At 42.2% G+C, this 14,839-nt stretch overlaps 1 protein-coding gene across 9 annotated transcripts in view; it reads right to left on the bottom strand.

Annotated features, from left to right (window-relative positions):
- The window catches only part of LOC110982174 (uncharacterized), a 54,155-nt gene that overhangs the window by 3,502 nt on the left and 35,814 nt on the right, over nt 1-14,839 (bottom strand). For all 9 annotated transcript variants that reach the window (XM_087138076.1, XM_087138075.1, XM_087138077.1 and 6 more), the window contains 11 exons: nt 12,255-12,528; nt 10,886-11,143; nt 10,374-10,501; nt 9,893-10,022; nt 4,454-4,574; nt 3,338-3,476; nt 2,559-2,802; nt 2,045-2,165; nt 1,034-1,184; nt 737-849; nt 42-249 (listed from right to left, as the gene is read on the bottom strand). In XM_087138076.1, the coding sequence (XP_086994202.1) occupies nt 42-249; nt 737-849; nt 1,034-1,184; nt 2,045-2,165; nt 2,559-2,802; nt 3,338-3,476; nt 4,454-4,574; nt 9,893-10,022; nt 10,374-10,501; nt 10,886-11,143; nt 12,255-12,528 (1,887 nt within the window). The remainder of the gene's footprint in view (nt 1-41; nt 250-736; nt 850-1,033; nt 1,185-2,044; nt 2,166-2,558; nt 2,803-3,337; nt 3,477-4,453; nt 4,575-9,892; nt 10,023-10,373; nt 10,502-10,885; nt 11,144-12,254; nt 12,529-14,839) is intronic.

The following is a 14,839-nucleotide window of genomic DNA, read 5'->3' as shown; positions in this document are numbered from 1 at the left end:
GACAACAGAGCAGGACGGAGAAACTGACCCCAGTAACTTACAGGGGAGGGCTGCAGTCTGCCGGTGGCCTCATGGCGTTGTTATTTCGGATGAAGTCCAGAACATCCGTGTTGCTCAACTCCTTGTACGGAAACCCGCCAAAGGTGACCACCTCATAGATGACGATCCCCAGGCTCCAAATGTCACTCTTGGTGGTGAAGACACCCTCATTCACGCTCTCCGGTGCCATCCATCTTACCGGCATCTTGCCTAGGAAATTTACAAGAACAATGACTCGTAAGATCAAGATGGAGGTTTACACTAGTCACAGTATAACAAAGAAGGTAAAAACCCTCCCAGACAACAAGTTTGTCATTTCAATCAACCATAACAACGTTGCTTTCACATTCAAGAGCATCAATGCTGGGCTAATAAGTGTGGAAATTTACATGGATGAATTGTCCAGAGGATCGTTAGGATCATCCAAAATGTTATCAAATAGCAAAAAAAACGATCATTTGTAGAGTTCAAGTGGACATTGTCTGAATCACAGGCCTTATTGACACAGTATGTATCACTCAGTATTAAGGTATTTCAGTTTGTACACATGTTTAAGATTTGATGGTGAGGGTTTTTTTTCCCAACAATACTCCAGCATGAGCTTTGATCTCAAAAGTCCTGAAAATGAAAAAAGATCTTTTTTCTCATAGTTCCCATTTCCCTTTAATCAAAAATGTAAACGCAACAAATAATATACCTTCTCTACTGAGGCGGTAGTAGTTAGAGTCGTAAGTGGCTCTTGTCATGCCAAAGTCAGCTATCTTGACGGTGTAGGAGCAATCTACCAAGCAGTTACGGCATGCGAGATCCCTGAGAAAAAGGTAGACAAGCAAGATACATATCAGTCATTCACAAACATGATTACACAATCATCATTACATGTATAAGTTTACAGAAATCTAACCTAATTTTCATTAGCAATTATTCTTAAGTGTAAAAAAACCTGCCAAACAATGAAAAGCTTTACATCTCTTCACTGGTTCCCTGAACTGACCTGTGCACATATTTATTGGCGGCCAAGTAACTAACTCCCGTGGCAACATCCAGTACCATGGAAGTCAGCCGCTCAGGTGACATGGACGAATCATCTACTTGCCCCTGGCTGACAAGATGGCGTCGAGCCAAGAGGAACGTCTTTAAGTCACCTAGCAATTGAAATAGAGGGTATACACATCATGGATGGAGGAGAAAGATACAGACTTCTTTGCAAATGTGAGTGATCCATTTTTTTCACTGTGTTGCCCCTCAGAATTTCTGGCCCTAAAGTTAGGCAGCAACCCTACCTCCTCCCCCCCGCCCCGCTCCTTTGATTCCAAACTTTCTTTCAGTGCAGTAAACAAAGGCATTGTACTGTTGTTCATCTTTTCCTTGAGTGTTCAAAACACATGCAGAATGGGGGAAGGGCTCTGAACTTGCATACATTTCAAAAACTGTGAAAATGAAGATTGGCCTTCAGTTTCTTGTGTACTCTCCTGACCAATACTGGGACATATGGTGGCCACCAGTCTGCAACCATGACAGTGCCACACAATCAGCCATACAGTTCTCAAGTCCATCAAAGGTACTTTCACAAGTCTGGTCACAAGACCACTCGTAAGTATTACAGAGTGAACAATGATAAAGGAATACTTTCATCTAAGCTTAATGAAATCCATGTGCTTGGAGCTTACTGTCAGTGACTAGACTTGCAACTGAATGATATGTGTTGGACTTGCAGGGATTTGTAATTGACTCGACCTTACCAGACCAGACTGGATATGTTGACAGGTTCAGAACAATTAATGGGCTCAGAATAATAACCCATTCATTCTCAGAATAAATCCTAAGGTTAATTCAAACACATTTCTAAAAAAAAATTACGAAAAAAGGGTAAAACAAATCCATTATTTACTTTCCCTATTTCCTCCATTGTTAAAAAAAAAATCAACAGCAAATTGTAGTCAAAAATCCAAATCTGTTTAAAAATCTTTCATGAGGTCTCTTTGACAAATCTTCTCGTACATACCATGCAACATGAAGTCCATGATAGTATACAGGGGCTCCCTGCGAGTACACACTCCTAACAGCTTGACAATGTTTTTGTGATCAAACCGCTTCATCATCTCTGCCTCGCTCAGGAAATCAAGCTGTTAGAATGAGGTCAAACAAAAACCTGAAACTCTCTGGGTTTTGCTTGCCCCTTTTCCATTTCACACTTGTCCAAAAAGTCATTAGCATGTCATATGAATATTCAAAGTCAACAATGCATATTTCTATCCCAGAAAACAGGAATGTGTCTCTGCCCACAGAAAAGAAGCTGTTAAAGTGAGTTGAGTTAATTGGGGGTGTGATGCATAGTAACAGCCGGACTGTGCACAACCGTAGGTTATTTCTAGACCAGATGTGTTACATCATGTTTGGCAATTTTCATCACAACATAAATATGCTACATCCTTTCTTTTCAATCTACAAACTAACTTTCATGCCTTGAACCTCACTTTCAAATTCACTCTGTGCAGGAACAAACAAGACAGGCTCACCTTTTCCTCAATGGTAGATTCCACTTTGAGGGTTTTGACTGCCACCCCGACCCAGTGATTCCCGTCCAGCATGGCCTCGCCCCCGTAGACCGTCCCAAAGGCCCCCTCGCCCAGCTTGCGGTTCAGGATGACGTTATCTTGCGCTACCTCCCACTTGTTCAGGGACAGTAGGGTGCTCTGGCCCAGGGCAGTAATGCCCAGGTCCTTGACTTTCTGTCCGGCTTTCTTGACCTTACGGTTGTACCTTCAAGTTGCAAATGTGAAGAGAGCTATGTTTAAGGTGTAACTTTTGTTATTTCTCCAAGTAGCTACCAATAGCGATTTTTCAAGTTCAACCCAAACTGGCCAGACATCTCAAATTGAGCCTCAAAATCTGAGTTTTGAGACTCACCATCCTAGCTTTGCCATCATCCTACAGTCAGTCAAAATCTGCCACTCAAGACTGGAACACCAAGACTTTACACCCAAGAAAAAGGCAATTCTTCAAGACTCCAAACTGAATACTGCTTAGCAGAAGCCCCTAGCCAAAGACTAAAAATTTCATACTCGGGACCAAAACCTAAGGAGCTGCTAAGCACTGAAAAATTTTGTTCAACAAAAGAAGATACTGGCTAAAATGACATTTGACGTGCACTACGTGTAACTGGTTCACAGGTGATTTATACTTAGCAAGAAATGTTGATAAATGGTAATTAAGTGGCATTTTTTGCCATGCAGCTCCATGAAAGGGGCTACCCTCTGCCTTTGAGGGACACAGGTTCTAACGGTTCAAGACTTACGCTTTCTTCACAAGAACAACACAGACGACCAGGATGATGAAGACAACGATAATGAGGAAGGCATTGAGGATGGCTGTAGCTGACTGGCAGTCCACGCCCAGGAAGACTCGAAAACTCTCCACGGCACAATCACCCTCATCTACAAGCGACAATTAACACAAAAGCCCCACAATGTAGACTGTTAAGTTTAAATGAAAAGCACGCATTTTGTGCCTAGAGCCAAATCTTTACAGTGCTAACACACGATAAAGTATGCCAAATCCTCACTTTAAACAAAAGTACACCAAATCCTCACTTTGAACAATGGTACGCCAAATCCTCACTTTAGCAAAAGTACACCAAATCCTCACTTTAAACAATGGTAAGTCTTGCACTTACACTTTCAATTAAGTATGCCAAATCCTCACTTTAAACAAAAGTACACCAAATCCTCACTTTAAACAAAAGTACACCAAATCCTCACTTTAAACATAAGTACACCAAATCCTCACTTTAGCAAAAGTACACCAAATCCTCACTTTGAACAATGGTACGCCAAATCCTCACTTTAAACATAAGTACACCAAATCCTCACTTTAGCAAAAGTACACCAAATCCTCACTTTGAACAATGGTACGCCAAATCCTCACCTTAGCAAAAGTACACCAAATCCTCACTTTAAACAATGGTAAGTCTTGCACTTACACTTTCAATTAATACAATGATGTATTCACAAAATGGGTGATAACAGCTATGGCAGAATAACACTCCGTAATTACAAATGCTCTGTTCGTTAACTCCAACCAGTTATTCTCCTTCTCCTCCCCTGCCAACTTACTGCAATTGCAGTTACCTACGTTTGGTACAAGTTGGTTTCATGTCCACATGGTTTTATGTTGGAATGACATACCACTGAGAGCTTCTCATGAAATAAGGACCTCACAAAAAGAATTCATGCTTTGATTATCAATACCTCTGTAGTTCTCCTCTCTCTCATGGCTAGTTTCTCTCTGCGTGTAGTGTTTATATGCAGAATATTCACTTTAATCCACGGGTAATTTGGGCTTCATAAATAGCAACATTAAGCTCATACTACTCTTCGTCGTCCTTCAATGAATGGCCGCATACGTAACTCACCAATCCCGCCATCATCTGGAATCTTTCCATCATTCAACCAAACTATGTCACTGGTGTTTAACTGTAACGTTCCCGTCCACTCGCTCGAGTTGGCCACAAAAGGGATGTACAAACCAACAGGCTAAAATAAAAAAGGAGTCAAGAAAAATGGAACACATTTGATTTTTCTAGACTTTACAAACAAAAGGTAACAATATGCAATGAAGTCGGCCAACTCTAATAAACACCAAACACTGGTAATATCCAACAGGACTTTGGGTTCTTCAAGTGATAAAAGACCTTCTTCCAAACTTGAAATTAAGAATTTATTTTTGGAGTACATTTTATTGACATGAAGACTTTTGGGTCAGCTCAAGAATATTGAAGAATCTGTTTAACTGTTACATTACTGCATCCACAGATACAAAGGGATTATTGGAAATACTGACTGGATCATAAACTACGAAGTATGAATTTTCTCACACGACAGCAAGATTTTCAGCTCTGACAAATCTGCTCATTTTAAACACTAAGTATAATGCTTTAAATGGAGTTCGTTATTCCAACTTTCCCCGGTACAAAAATATGGCAAACAGTGAAAAACGTGAAATGCCTCACTGCAATGTAAAAACGCAGGGCTATTTTTTTTTGCCCAATGCTAGGTACCAGCTGAATTGCTTAACTGTTAGACAGAAAGATCAAAATGCTGGGACCTAACGCGGGGTGAAAAATTGCGGAGCAATTTTACAGTGTGGATGACAAGCAAACTATTTGTGAACCCACCTTTTTGTCTGTTTCATTTCCACCCTCACTGGGGAAAAGGGAAAGATGACTGATGATAATATGAACCATTGCGAGCCAATATATGATCATCCAATTTCCTCGGAATGTCACATCGGGTTTGGATGGGGTAATTAGCGGGGGGGCAAAACACCAGAAATTACGTCCGTCAACGGGGGCTTGCTGCCCAGGCGTCCCCCTCCCCTGGTGCCCCGTCAGGTCCCCGAGTCCTCCAGGGGAATTATGTTTTTTCGGAGAGGGGGGAAGGGAGGCCAACGACCGTGTCGGTTATGCCAATATGACCCTGCCAATGTCTCTGCCTGTGGTGTGAGAAAGGCTTCCCCCCATTCAAGTGTTCAGCTCGATGACAGGGGATCATTTCAGAGTGCATGTTGTGTTTTCCAGTTCATGGTCAAGAAATCTGTGGATAATTCATCCACCAGTAATCAAGGCCTAAATAACTATCATTGGCACAAATTTTACTGGCGTCCAATCCACAAGCATTGATTCTTCCCAACTCCCGAAATAACTCAGTCTAAAGTCCTTATGATGATTCACAATATCATACTGGCCTTGAACAAATTTGATTCCTTTTTATGTAGGATGATTTGGATTGGGTTTCAAGACTAAATAATACAAAGTCAGACTGGGCTACCGTGACATAACTAAATGGGAGCATAGTAGGGTCACATCCCCAGCTCCCAGTTATGTGCCTTCCCCCTCCTGGTGATGTCCATGTCTCTCCCATCCCCTCCCCCCACATAAAATCTTGAAATGAACAAAACTTATATACACAACACAGTTCATATGCTCTCATTTTCCCCTTTAAAAAATTGTATGCACTCCCCAAATCTCCTGAAATTACACCCCCATTATGCCACTGCTGGGCTGCTCAATCACGTTTTAAAAACTGGACCAAAAGACCACTTCTATTAATGTTGGCATGCAAAAGAGTATTTTCATGGATACGGCCTGCACACACTGTCAATAGACATATATACTTGGTAAATATTTGGTTCTGATGCTACAATTTCTTTCTAAAATAAAAGTTCTAACTACAGGCCAGAACCATAACTCACTGATGGCAGATAAATGAAGGGGAGGGGGATGCGACATGCAGTGCCCCACCCACACTTTTCAGTTTTGCTTTTGGAGAGACACTTTCCCTTTTTTAACATTTTTTTGGCTCTCAATCACTTGTTTTACAACTTTAAAGACAAAAGTTAAGGCCAACAATTTGTCCCACTTTTCCAATCAGGTTCTCCTCTATTTGGGTCTGGGGTGCTCCCTCTTTTTTGTAAATGCTGGATTCCTAATTTTGAATGGTTCATTTATTGAAATCGATATGAAACATACAAGGTGATGTTACAGACTTTCCTATATTGTGAACTGCGCAAGAAACTTTGACTGAACAGATAACATTCATGACTAGAACATGACTTACATTTTGACAAGTCAACTTAAAAGAGCAGAAAGAATGAATCATTGTATGGGAAAAGCCCTGACATGCCCCATAAATGTCCTCATTTGTTCGTGACGAGAGAGACTTTTACAAATGATACGCACTTGTGGAATATTAGAGCAAGGACCGGCACGAGAGGGAAAAAACATGACAGCTTCTTTCAGGCAACTCATTAGGCGCTTAACGACTTCCATGAGCGGCGCAGAGTCGGGCAGCGATGCGCCGCGGCCTCAGTCAATCATGGGGTATTCCGTGCTCACTCAACGGTGGTGGGCACGGAGACAGGGAGTCTGTACCACGGGGCCTCCCGTGGTTTGCCATAAGAAAGTGACTCAGTCCCCATGTAGAATCTAGAATGATTGAAAAAAAAAGTTTGTGAGGAGGAGCTTGGTGGATAAGCTCTGACAGTAGGAAGTTTACTGGGTGACGTGCGATAACCTTCAGAATCTTGTCACTCTATTAGTACAACCTGTGCTACATACATGTATACCACCATATCAGTCACATCAAATACATGTCCCAAATTACAGGACCTGCTGATATCGATGAAGGTCTATTAGAATTGAGTGTGAGTGAAGAGTGAGAACAGATGTAGGAACAGCACCGGTATAGCCATGTTGGACATGAACAAAAATAGACATGACATAACCAGCTGCAAAAAAGCCAACAATTCGCTCTTTGCACGCTGCTGCCGTAGGCATGCAGAGCCTCAAACTGGCAGCTTGTACAGCCCCATCAAAGCAGCTTTTTTAAATATTGTCCAATCGCATGGTATAAAAAGTAACGCAGCAAGCGCAAAATTATTGAGCAAAATACACACAAATCACTGAACCACCTATATTTAGTGTGTAAAGCTGCCAGATCGAGGCTCTGCATGCCTATGGTGGCAGCGTGCAAAGAGCGAATAGGTAATTGTTTTCATTCCACAGGTACAGGCTGGTACCTGACGTACAGACTTGGACCAACTGTGTTATGGCGACAAATAGTTGTCCCCATAACTCGGTCCCCACTTTCCACACAAAAGAAGCCGTCCCCTTCAAACCACAATCACATTTCACTGTACCACGCACCAAGAAGAGGAAACCGCATTTCCTATTGTTTCTACAGTACAACACTCTCCCACGAACAAGCACAGGCAGGTGTTACCGAGGACAATACACGGACAACTGAGGACAGGGAAACATTCATTGCTCCCTTTGTGGTCTGTCCTCTGTAAGTAAAGCAAAACAAGTACACCCGCTGTCCATTGCCCCATGGTGCACAACCTCCTTCTCCTGCAGTGTTCATGCCAGCAGCCAAGTTACTTGTGCATGGACTCAACAGTGTGCAGCCAACTGCTACAGGTAAGACATAGACCACGGGAAACAATACAAGTGTGTGCGATCACAGCTGTATGCTGATGACTCAGCTAATTTAAGCAATGGGTTGACAACTGCCTAGTGAGACGGTACTCATTGACATAGAATGTGACATCTTAAAACTGTATCAAAGGAATGTTGCAGATGCTCTTCCTATACTTAAGCAGGCCGAGAGGCACCAAGCAACAAAACCTAGCTCTATCAATATCCTATCAATTAGGAACAGTTACAGATATCAAATACCCAACTTTCAGCATATAACGTTAACATAAATACTCAAAGCCATGACATTATTCACATTTATGGAATAAGCAAAACATAAAATGAATCGTGAAAGCAATGGTTTCGACTAACCACATCTCTGATGCTGCCAAATGCATCCAGACAATGAAACCCTTAAAGGTCTCTGAACTTCAAACCCCAAAAACAATCAACCAAAGAAAAAAAATTGAAGCAAGAGTGTCATCACTTTTCGATACACCCAGAAGTCCCCAAGTCACTGGCAATGACACAACAATTCTCGGCATTTCCCCTTCCTGATGCCTTCCCCCCGCCCAGGTGGGACCCGTTCATTCTTCAAGGACTGGCTGTATTTCAACTGATGCCATGTTTATCTAAAAAGTCTGTGCACTGTGTAAATAAAACCACCTGCACTGCCGTAGAAGTTGGAAGGATGTACCGCCCGAACATCTAGACCACATGCCGTCATCCTATGGCTCATACCACCCTATGACCCTTGGGAAGGGCATAATTTTCATCAATCTAAACAGCGCAATAGCTCTATCCTGTTCCACTCAGTTTTGGTAGGAGATGAGAATGCCATCTTGACCGAGCGTTATAAAGCGCGAGGCTGCAAGAAACATCTCTAACAATCAGAGCGCAGAAATGATGTCATACTTCCTGACGCATATGGGTCATAAACAACAGCGGCGGAACAAAGTTTCAAAATGGGGGGGCATTAATAGGCAGATGTATTCATGGGGTGGGGCTTCTACATCCCCCCCAGCTTCCGTCACCAGTGGTCATACGGCTATATCCAATCACATCCTATTAGCGGTTGGATCTTGCACCTTCCATAAGTTAGGCTTAGCATGGACATAATACATGTACATGTACATCATTCATAATCCCTTCTCCCCTTTGAAGGATTTCTTTCTGAGAAATTATTGAAGTTACATGTAACTGTATTTTTGAAGGAAGCACTTAGAACACTATACCCACTTCATGGTCTTCCAGGAGCACTTTTTTTACCGCCACTAGTAGATCCAGAGGAGGAGTTAAGCTGGCCCCTCCCCTATTTAAAAAGATATTTTGCCTTTTCAACAGGCATGTGCTGTCTTATTCCCTGTTTCTTTTTCCGGTATCTTTTATCAGCGAATAATTTCAGCTGATGAGTAAATGTGATTGCTCATCTGATACTCATCGTATCTTCCAATTTCACCATCGCTTTAGGAGTCCCCCTCCCCAGTTTTCATCAATGAGGGATTCACCACTGATTACGTGCCCTGTAAAAAGCATTAATATACATTCTGACTGACTGACTGTAACCTCAACTGACTGGTTACCTTTCTTGTTACTAAAGCTCTGCTCTGTTGCAATGTCAGCAGGAAATAGGGACATTATGTCTTTAAGCCATTAGAAAATTGCATGGATGGAAGGTTTTCACATGCCAAGAGATGCACTTTTCCCTGAGGGCACTGATGAAGGGGACAGTGCACCTACACACTTTCCACTCGTTTCATTTTTATGATCCTTTGACAGCATTGGGTAGTTTGCAGCCTGACATCAGTTTCTACATTGTTTGGCTTTGTCTTTCCTGGTACACTAAAATGTTTCTACAGAGGGAGAGTTTTTACTCACCATACTGACTGTTGACCTCTGGGGTAGGTGTTGAGAGATCAAAACTGGCCCTTGACGGTCTGAGCCAGCAAAAGTGACCTCCCCAGTCATGCCTAGAAATCGGGTCTTAGATAGATGGGACATGAATGACCTGCAAAACAATGAAGACAATTCCTTATGAGTATAAGCCCAAGCGTACAGTGCAAATTTTAAAAAGTCCTTCTCTGCAAATTTGCGTTACAAAGTAAGAATTTCTGGTTTTTTATAAGCCTGCAAAAGTGAATACCTACACCAAAACAAATCTTTGCTTTTTTCCCAGGTTTTTCATATGTACTGGAACCATCCAAAATTACAGACAACTGCTTCATATGGTGGACACCTTTAAAACCGGTCTGGCAACCTGTACAGCAACATTATGTCATTGAAAGCCAAATTGACTGACTCAACTTACGATGGCAATATTTTGAGCCTTAACGAGAGTTAAAATGAATTTGATACTTACGATATGTCCCGATAGTGTCTAGACATGCCGAGTGCACCCGGGCTCTTCTGAAGGAGACTCTCATATGCCAGAGCAAAGGCCCAGACCGCGTCATATGCATAGGCAGCAAAATCAGATGCTTGCTTACCCTGAATGATCACCCAAAAACATTGTCTGACATCTTAAATATACAGTCTACAATGATTTCATCTCACAGGTAAATTGACCAAAGAAAAGAAAATGAACAAGATTATGGATCCATGAAGAGGAATTTTTTAAGAAGAAAATAGATCAATATGATTATTTTTCGATACAAATGTTTTAAAATTTTGAAAAATTTAAAATGCTCCATGTTTAAATATTGCCACATTTTTGTCTCGGCAGCTAGTGCAAAAAATACGGACAAACATTTTAACACGAGCCAGCAAATGAACTAAAAACTTGATGTAACAAATCCTCAAATCAAATTTTTACTAAAGGCACAGATAAAGTTCAATTTTTGAGGGGTTCTTAATGCATTTGCGAAGTTATACCTCTTGATCAACAACTGCCTGATACTTTTCTTCCCACTGTGCAGCTGTCTCTCCGCTCACAATGCACTCCTCGCCCCTAGCGACATGTAACTGTGACAGACTCATGTAACCGGCCACAGCGCGGGCCATCTCCTGCGTTGTGCAGGGCACCGACTCTGGTGATTCCTGCCTATCGCTGTTGTAGAAGTCGGTATCCCACCAATGATCCGGGTAGAGTGCAGGCAAGAACCACTGGTACCCCTCATACCCCGTCACATCCTGCGGAAACAAATGTATGTCATACAGAAATATGTTCAACCGCTTGTTTCGCAAGTCTTTGCACAGAAATAGCCAAAACATATCACGAGCAATGATTTTCATCAAACATCTGACGGGAAGATTGCATTGGCATTCATATTAAACTTGTCTACATTTGAATTCCAACTTTCAAGTGGTGCTTTCCATTGCTTGTCTCAGAGAGCTCAACTTGTCTTTTTGCTGGAACCTGTAATACTGCAAAATCTGCCACTCCACAGGAAATGAAGTGGCTCACTGTTTGTAGTTTCACTCTAAAGAAGCATCGAATGCCACGCTTACACTGACAGTAACGGGGCTCTGTGCCTCCATCAAGCCTGCAACATCCCACAAAATCACCCACCATGTTCACTGACACTAACTCTAATCCCACACTCAGCTTGAGCTCAGAATCACTCACATCAAACTTCTCACATTTATATGAAAATAAACTGATTAAAAAGTTGCAGTACCTCTCCAAGATGCAAGAATTTGACTATCCTACTTACTGCACTGAACAAAGGCATATATTTAATTTCTGTTTTCCACTGCATCTTCACACTGTACTGGTGACAACCTTGTGGTTTCTTTTCAAAAAGAATCCCCCAAGCCCATCAAATATCTCATTTTAACCACAAGAACTCAATTTCTCAAAACTTCACCTACATACCGTTCACCCGACAAGAGCCATTTGTTTTGGATTATTTTACAAAGACTTGGCTGTCCCGTACCTGATCATTTTGAAACTAGGCATGTATGTAAAGACCTGGCCAAAATTACATCTGTGAAGTTTCAGTTCTATCTGCCATAATCATTATGATCAGTTATAGTTAAGTTCACACCTTCACCCATATCAACCCATGTGCACTAAGCAAACATTCATGGGAAAATATTTCAGTTTTGGTGGACCTCCAACAGAAATATAGGCATTTTGCAATAACGGTATTTTACTGATTTTCATTAAATTTGCTTCCAGATTATTCTCAGACATTACTAGAAAAAACTCGTAAAAATTAGGCACAAAAATGTGCTGTGAAGATAACGGGAAAGATGTCAAGCCCCCAGCCCTTTCAGAGGTTGAGCAAGGATCTCATACTTGTTTGTATGCTTCACACAGCAGCACACGGGCCGCCACGTCTGAAAACAGGCCAACGACGAGATGAGCTCGCTGGTTCTTGATATCCTCAACGAAGAGGGCCGGGTTGAGCAGTAACGGATCGGTGAAACTCTGGGAGGCAACCAGAGTGATGCCCTGCTCCCCCAGGATTCCCTCTGTGGTCGTCATCACTTCCAGGCTGGACACCTCGCTGTCAGAGATTGCCGCGTACCGCTTCCAGCTGTAAGTCTCAAACAGTCTGGCCAGGGCATACCTGGCGTAGGATCAACACAAGAAGTGACGATAGATTTCAAGTCACACTTGAGGCAAGCTAAGTTTCCAGCAATAATGACTCAAGAAATATATACATTCTCAAATGCAATACACAGTTATGCTGACACATGGGTCCCACAGAAAGCTGAAAACAAAATTCCAGGACATTCCCAGGACTTTCCAGGACCACAATATGATAATTCCTAAAATATTTCAATTTCTTTTCAAATATAATCCTTGCATGATCTTGATTTCCATGACTTTTTTTCCTCTGACAACAGGAGTCCAGGACACCATAAGTTGGAGGTTGTGAGTTTGAGTTTCAACAAAGTAAGATTGTTATTTTGTTCTTCAAAAGCACCGGACAACATTGGGTATACAGTGCACAGAAGTATTTATAAATATCCATCAGTGAAGGGCAACACTAGCAGTATAGACTAAACATCGATCTGCATGTGGCTCAGCAGTACGTTCAGTGCCACAGTGTGTGCGCAAACAAGCACCCATACATATACATGTATCTCCATCCCATTCCAACAGCCCAAACACTCAAAATGAAGCACATAAGAGGTCATTCAGGAACAGCAATAGGTGAAGGGATGGTGGTCACTTATCAGTGCAGCTGTATGCAAGTGCACACACACTGAACATGTTCTCAGTCATATGCGTTATTCTCCCATGACCTTACCTTTTTGAGTTACCTACATGTAGCTGTTGTTAGCTCATTCTTCAAATCTAGGTTTCAAATGTAAATCAAAGTTCATTTTTTTCGTGATTTGCAACTCTCAGTGCCCAAGGAATGGCATAAGTATAGTACTTTTCTTTCCTTAGATGCCACTGAACTCTCTCACAAATAACTCATATCTGCCCACTCTCCATGGCTCAGTATTAGATTGATGCTGACTTCCCATAATCGGTGACATCTGCGTCCAGGTTCAAGAAAGCGGCGTAGTCCATACTGTCGTCGCCACTCTAGGGCTTATTTTCTAATCGTTGCTTCGGGGGCTGGTATGAGTCATGCCGCGAGATCTTTTCAAAAAGGCAGGTTTGGGAAGGATTGTCAAACACAAACCCTGGTCTCTCCTGAACAGTTCCTGGCGCTAGGGAAGATGGGAAGTCAACCAAGCCAGCCAGCCAACAGGCCTGCCAGCCGCCTGCAAGAAGTTGGCTAGGGATTAATGCGCACCACGTGTGGCTGGAAACACTTCTTCCAAACACCAAGGCAGGCCGCACTGATCTGCCAAGTGAGAGTTCAATAACCCTCAGCCATGTCAGATGCCATCACGACTTCCATCGTTTACAGCACGGGTTGATGCACACCTTGAGAAATGAGTCTAGGATACGGATGGGATGCCAACTGTGTCACACCCTGTGCGCCAGCCTTGAGAACTGTCCCAATGCTGCTGCCTGCCAATGCACACTACGGAGAGCCAAAACCGCACTCAGATCCCCCTGCAACAGCTCACAAATTACCACACAAATTGAGGAGAACGATGATGAATTACCTGACACCATGCGACAAGACAAATAATTCCTGCAAAACCTCTCACCTTTTTTTCATTTACATGGCCCTGCGCAATGTCTGATGGTTTTTACCCCTAGAAATCATCCAATTCCCGACTGAATTCCAGTCATTTGTTAGTCATATGTTTCAAAGCCTCCACCTGCCGTTTTGTGGCTGGGGTCAGTCACACCAAATGTCTCAGTGGGAAATACAATATCAAAGACCAACCAACATAAATCTCAATTCTAGCACAACTGCCGGTGTCCAAAATGAACTCTGATTGTAAACTACACAAGCAGAACATAGTATGACACCATCAAAGAACAGTCATCATGCTGACCATATAATTTCCACTAACTACTCTTCTACATAGTTTACGTGTACTCGTAACCATGGTAACCCTAGAGTCAGTCCACCCCACAGGAAAACAAAGTCTCATCACAGATGGACCAGCCCCCCCCCATAAAACACCTAGTGGCCACTTCCGTCAGTGGCTGATTTGCGAACTGCAAGATTTATCATGGTAAATTAGGACAATCAACTGAAGGACTGAAATCAGTGGTTGAATTATTCAAATATTCTTCAAATAATCTGAGCCAATATTCGTGGAATTAAACACTTCTCCCTCGCTCTTCTGGATTACAATTGAATGACCAAAACATCTACACAAAAAAAATCACATTTGGAATTTCAAACATTTCTTTCAAAAGCTTTTACATACACCATTATGAATTTTACGTACAAAAAACACAAAGTTTCAAATCTATGAATATGCACCTTGGCGATCGGTCACTGTCGGTCTCGACGA

Source organism: Acanthaster planci, linkage group LG06, assembly GCF_054643075.1.
Source record: "Acanthaster planci isolate LZ-2023a linkage group LG06, COTS_SCS, whole genome shotgun sequence".
Taxonomy (NCBI): Eukaryota; Metazoa; Echinodermata; class Asteroidea; order Valvatida; family Acanthasteridae; genus Acanthaster; species Acanthaster planci.
The sequence above is the reverse complement of the archived record's forward strand: the minus strand, read 5'-3'. Positions and strand labels throughout refer to the sequence as shown.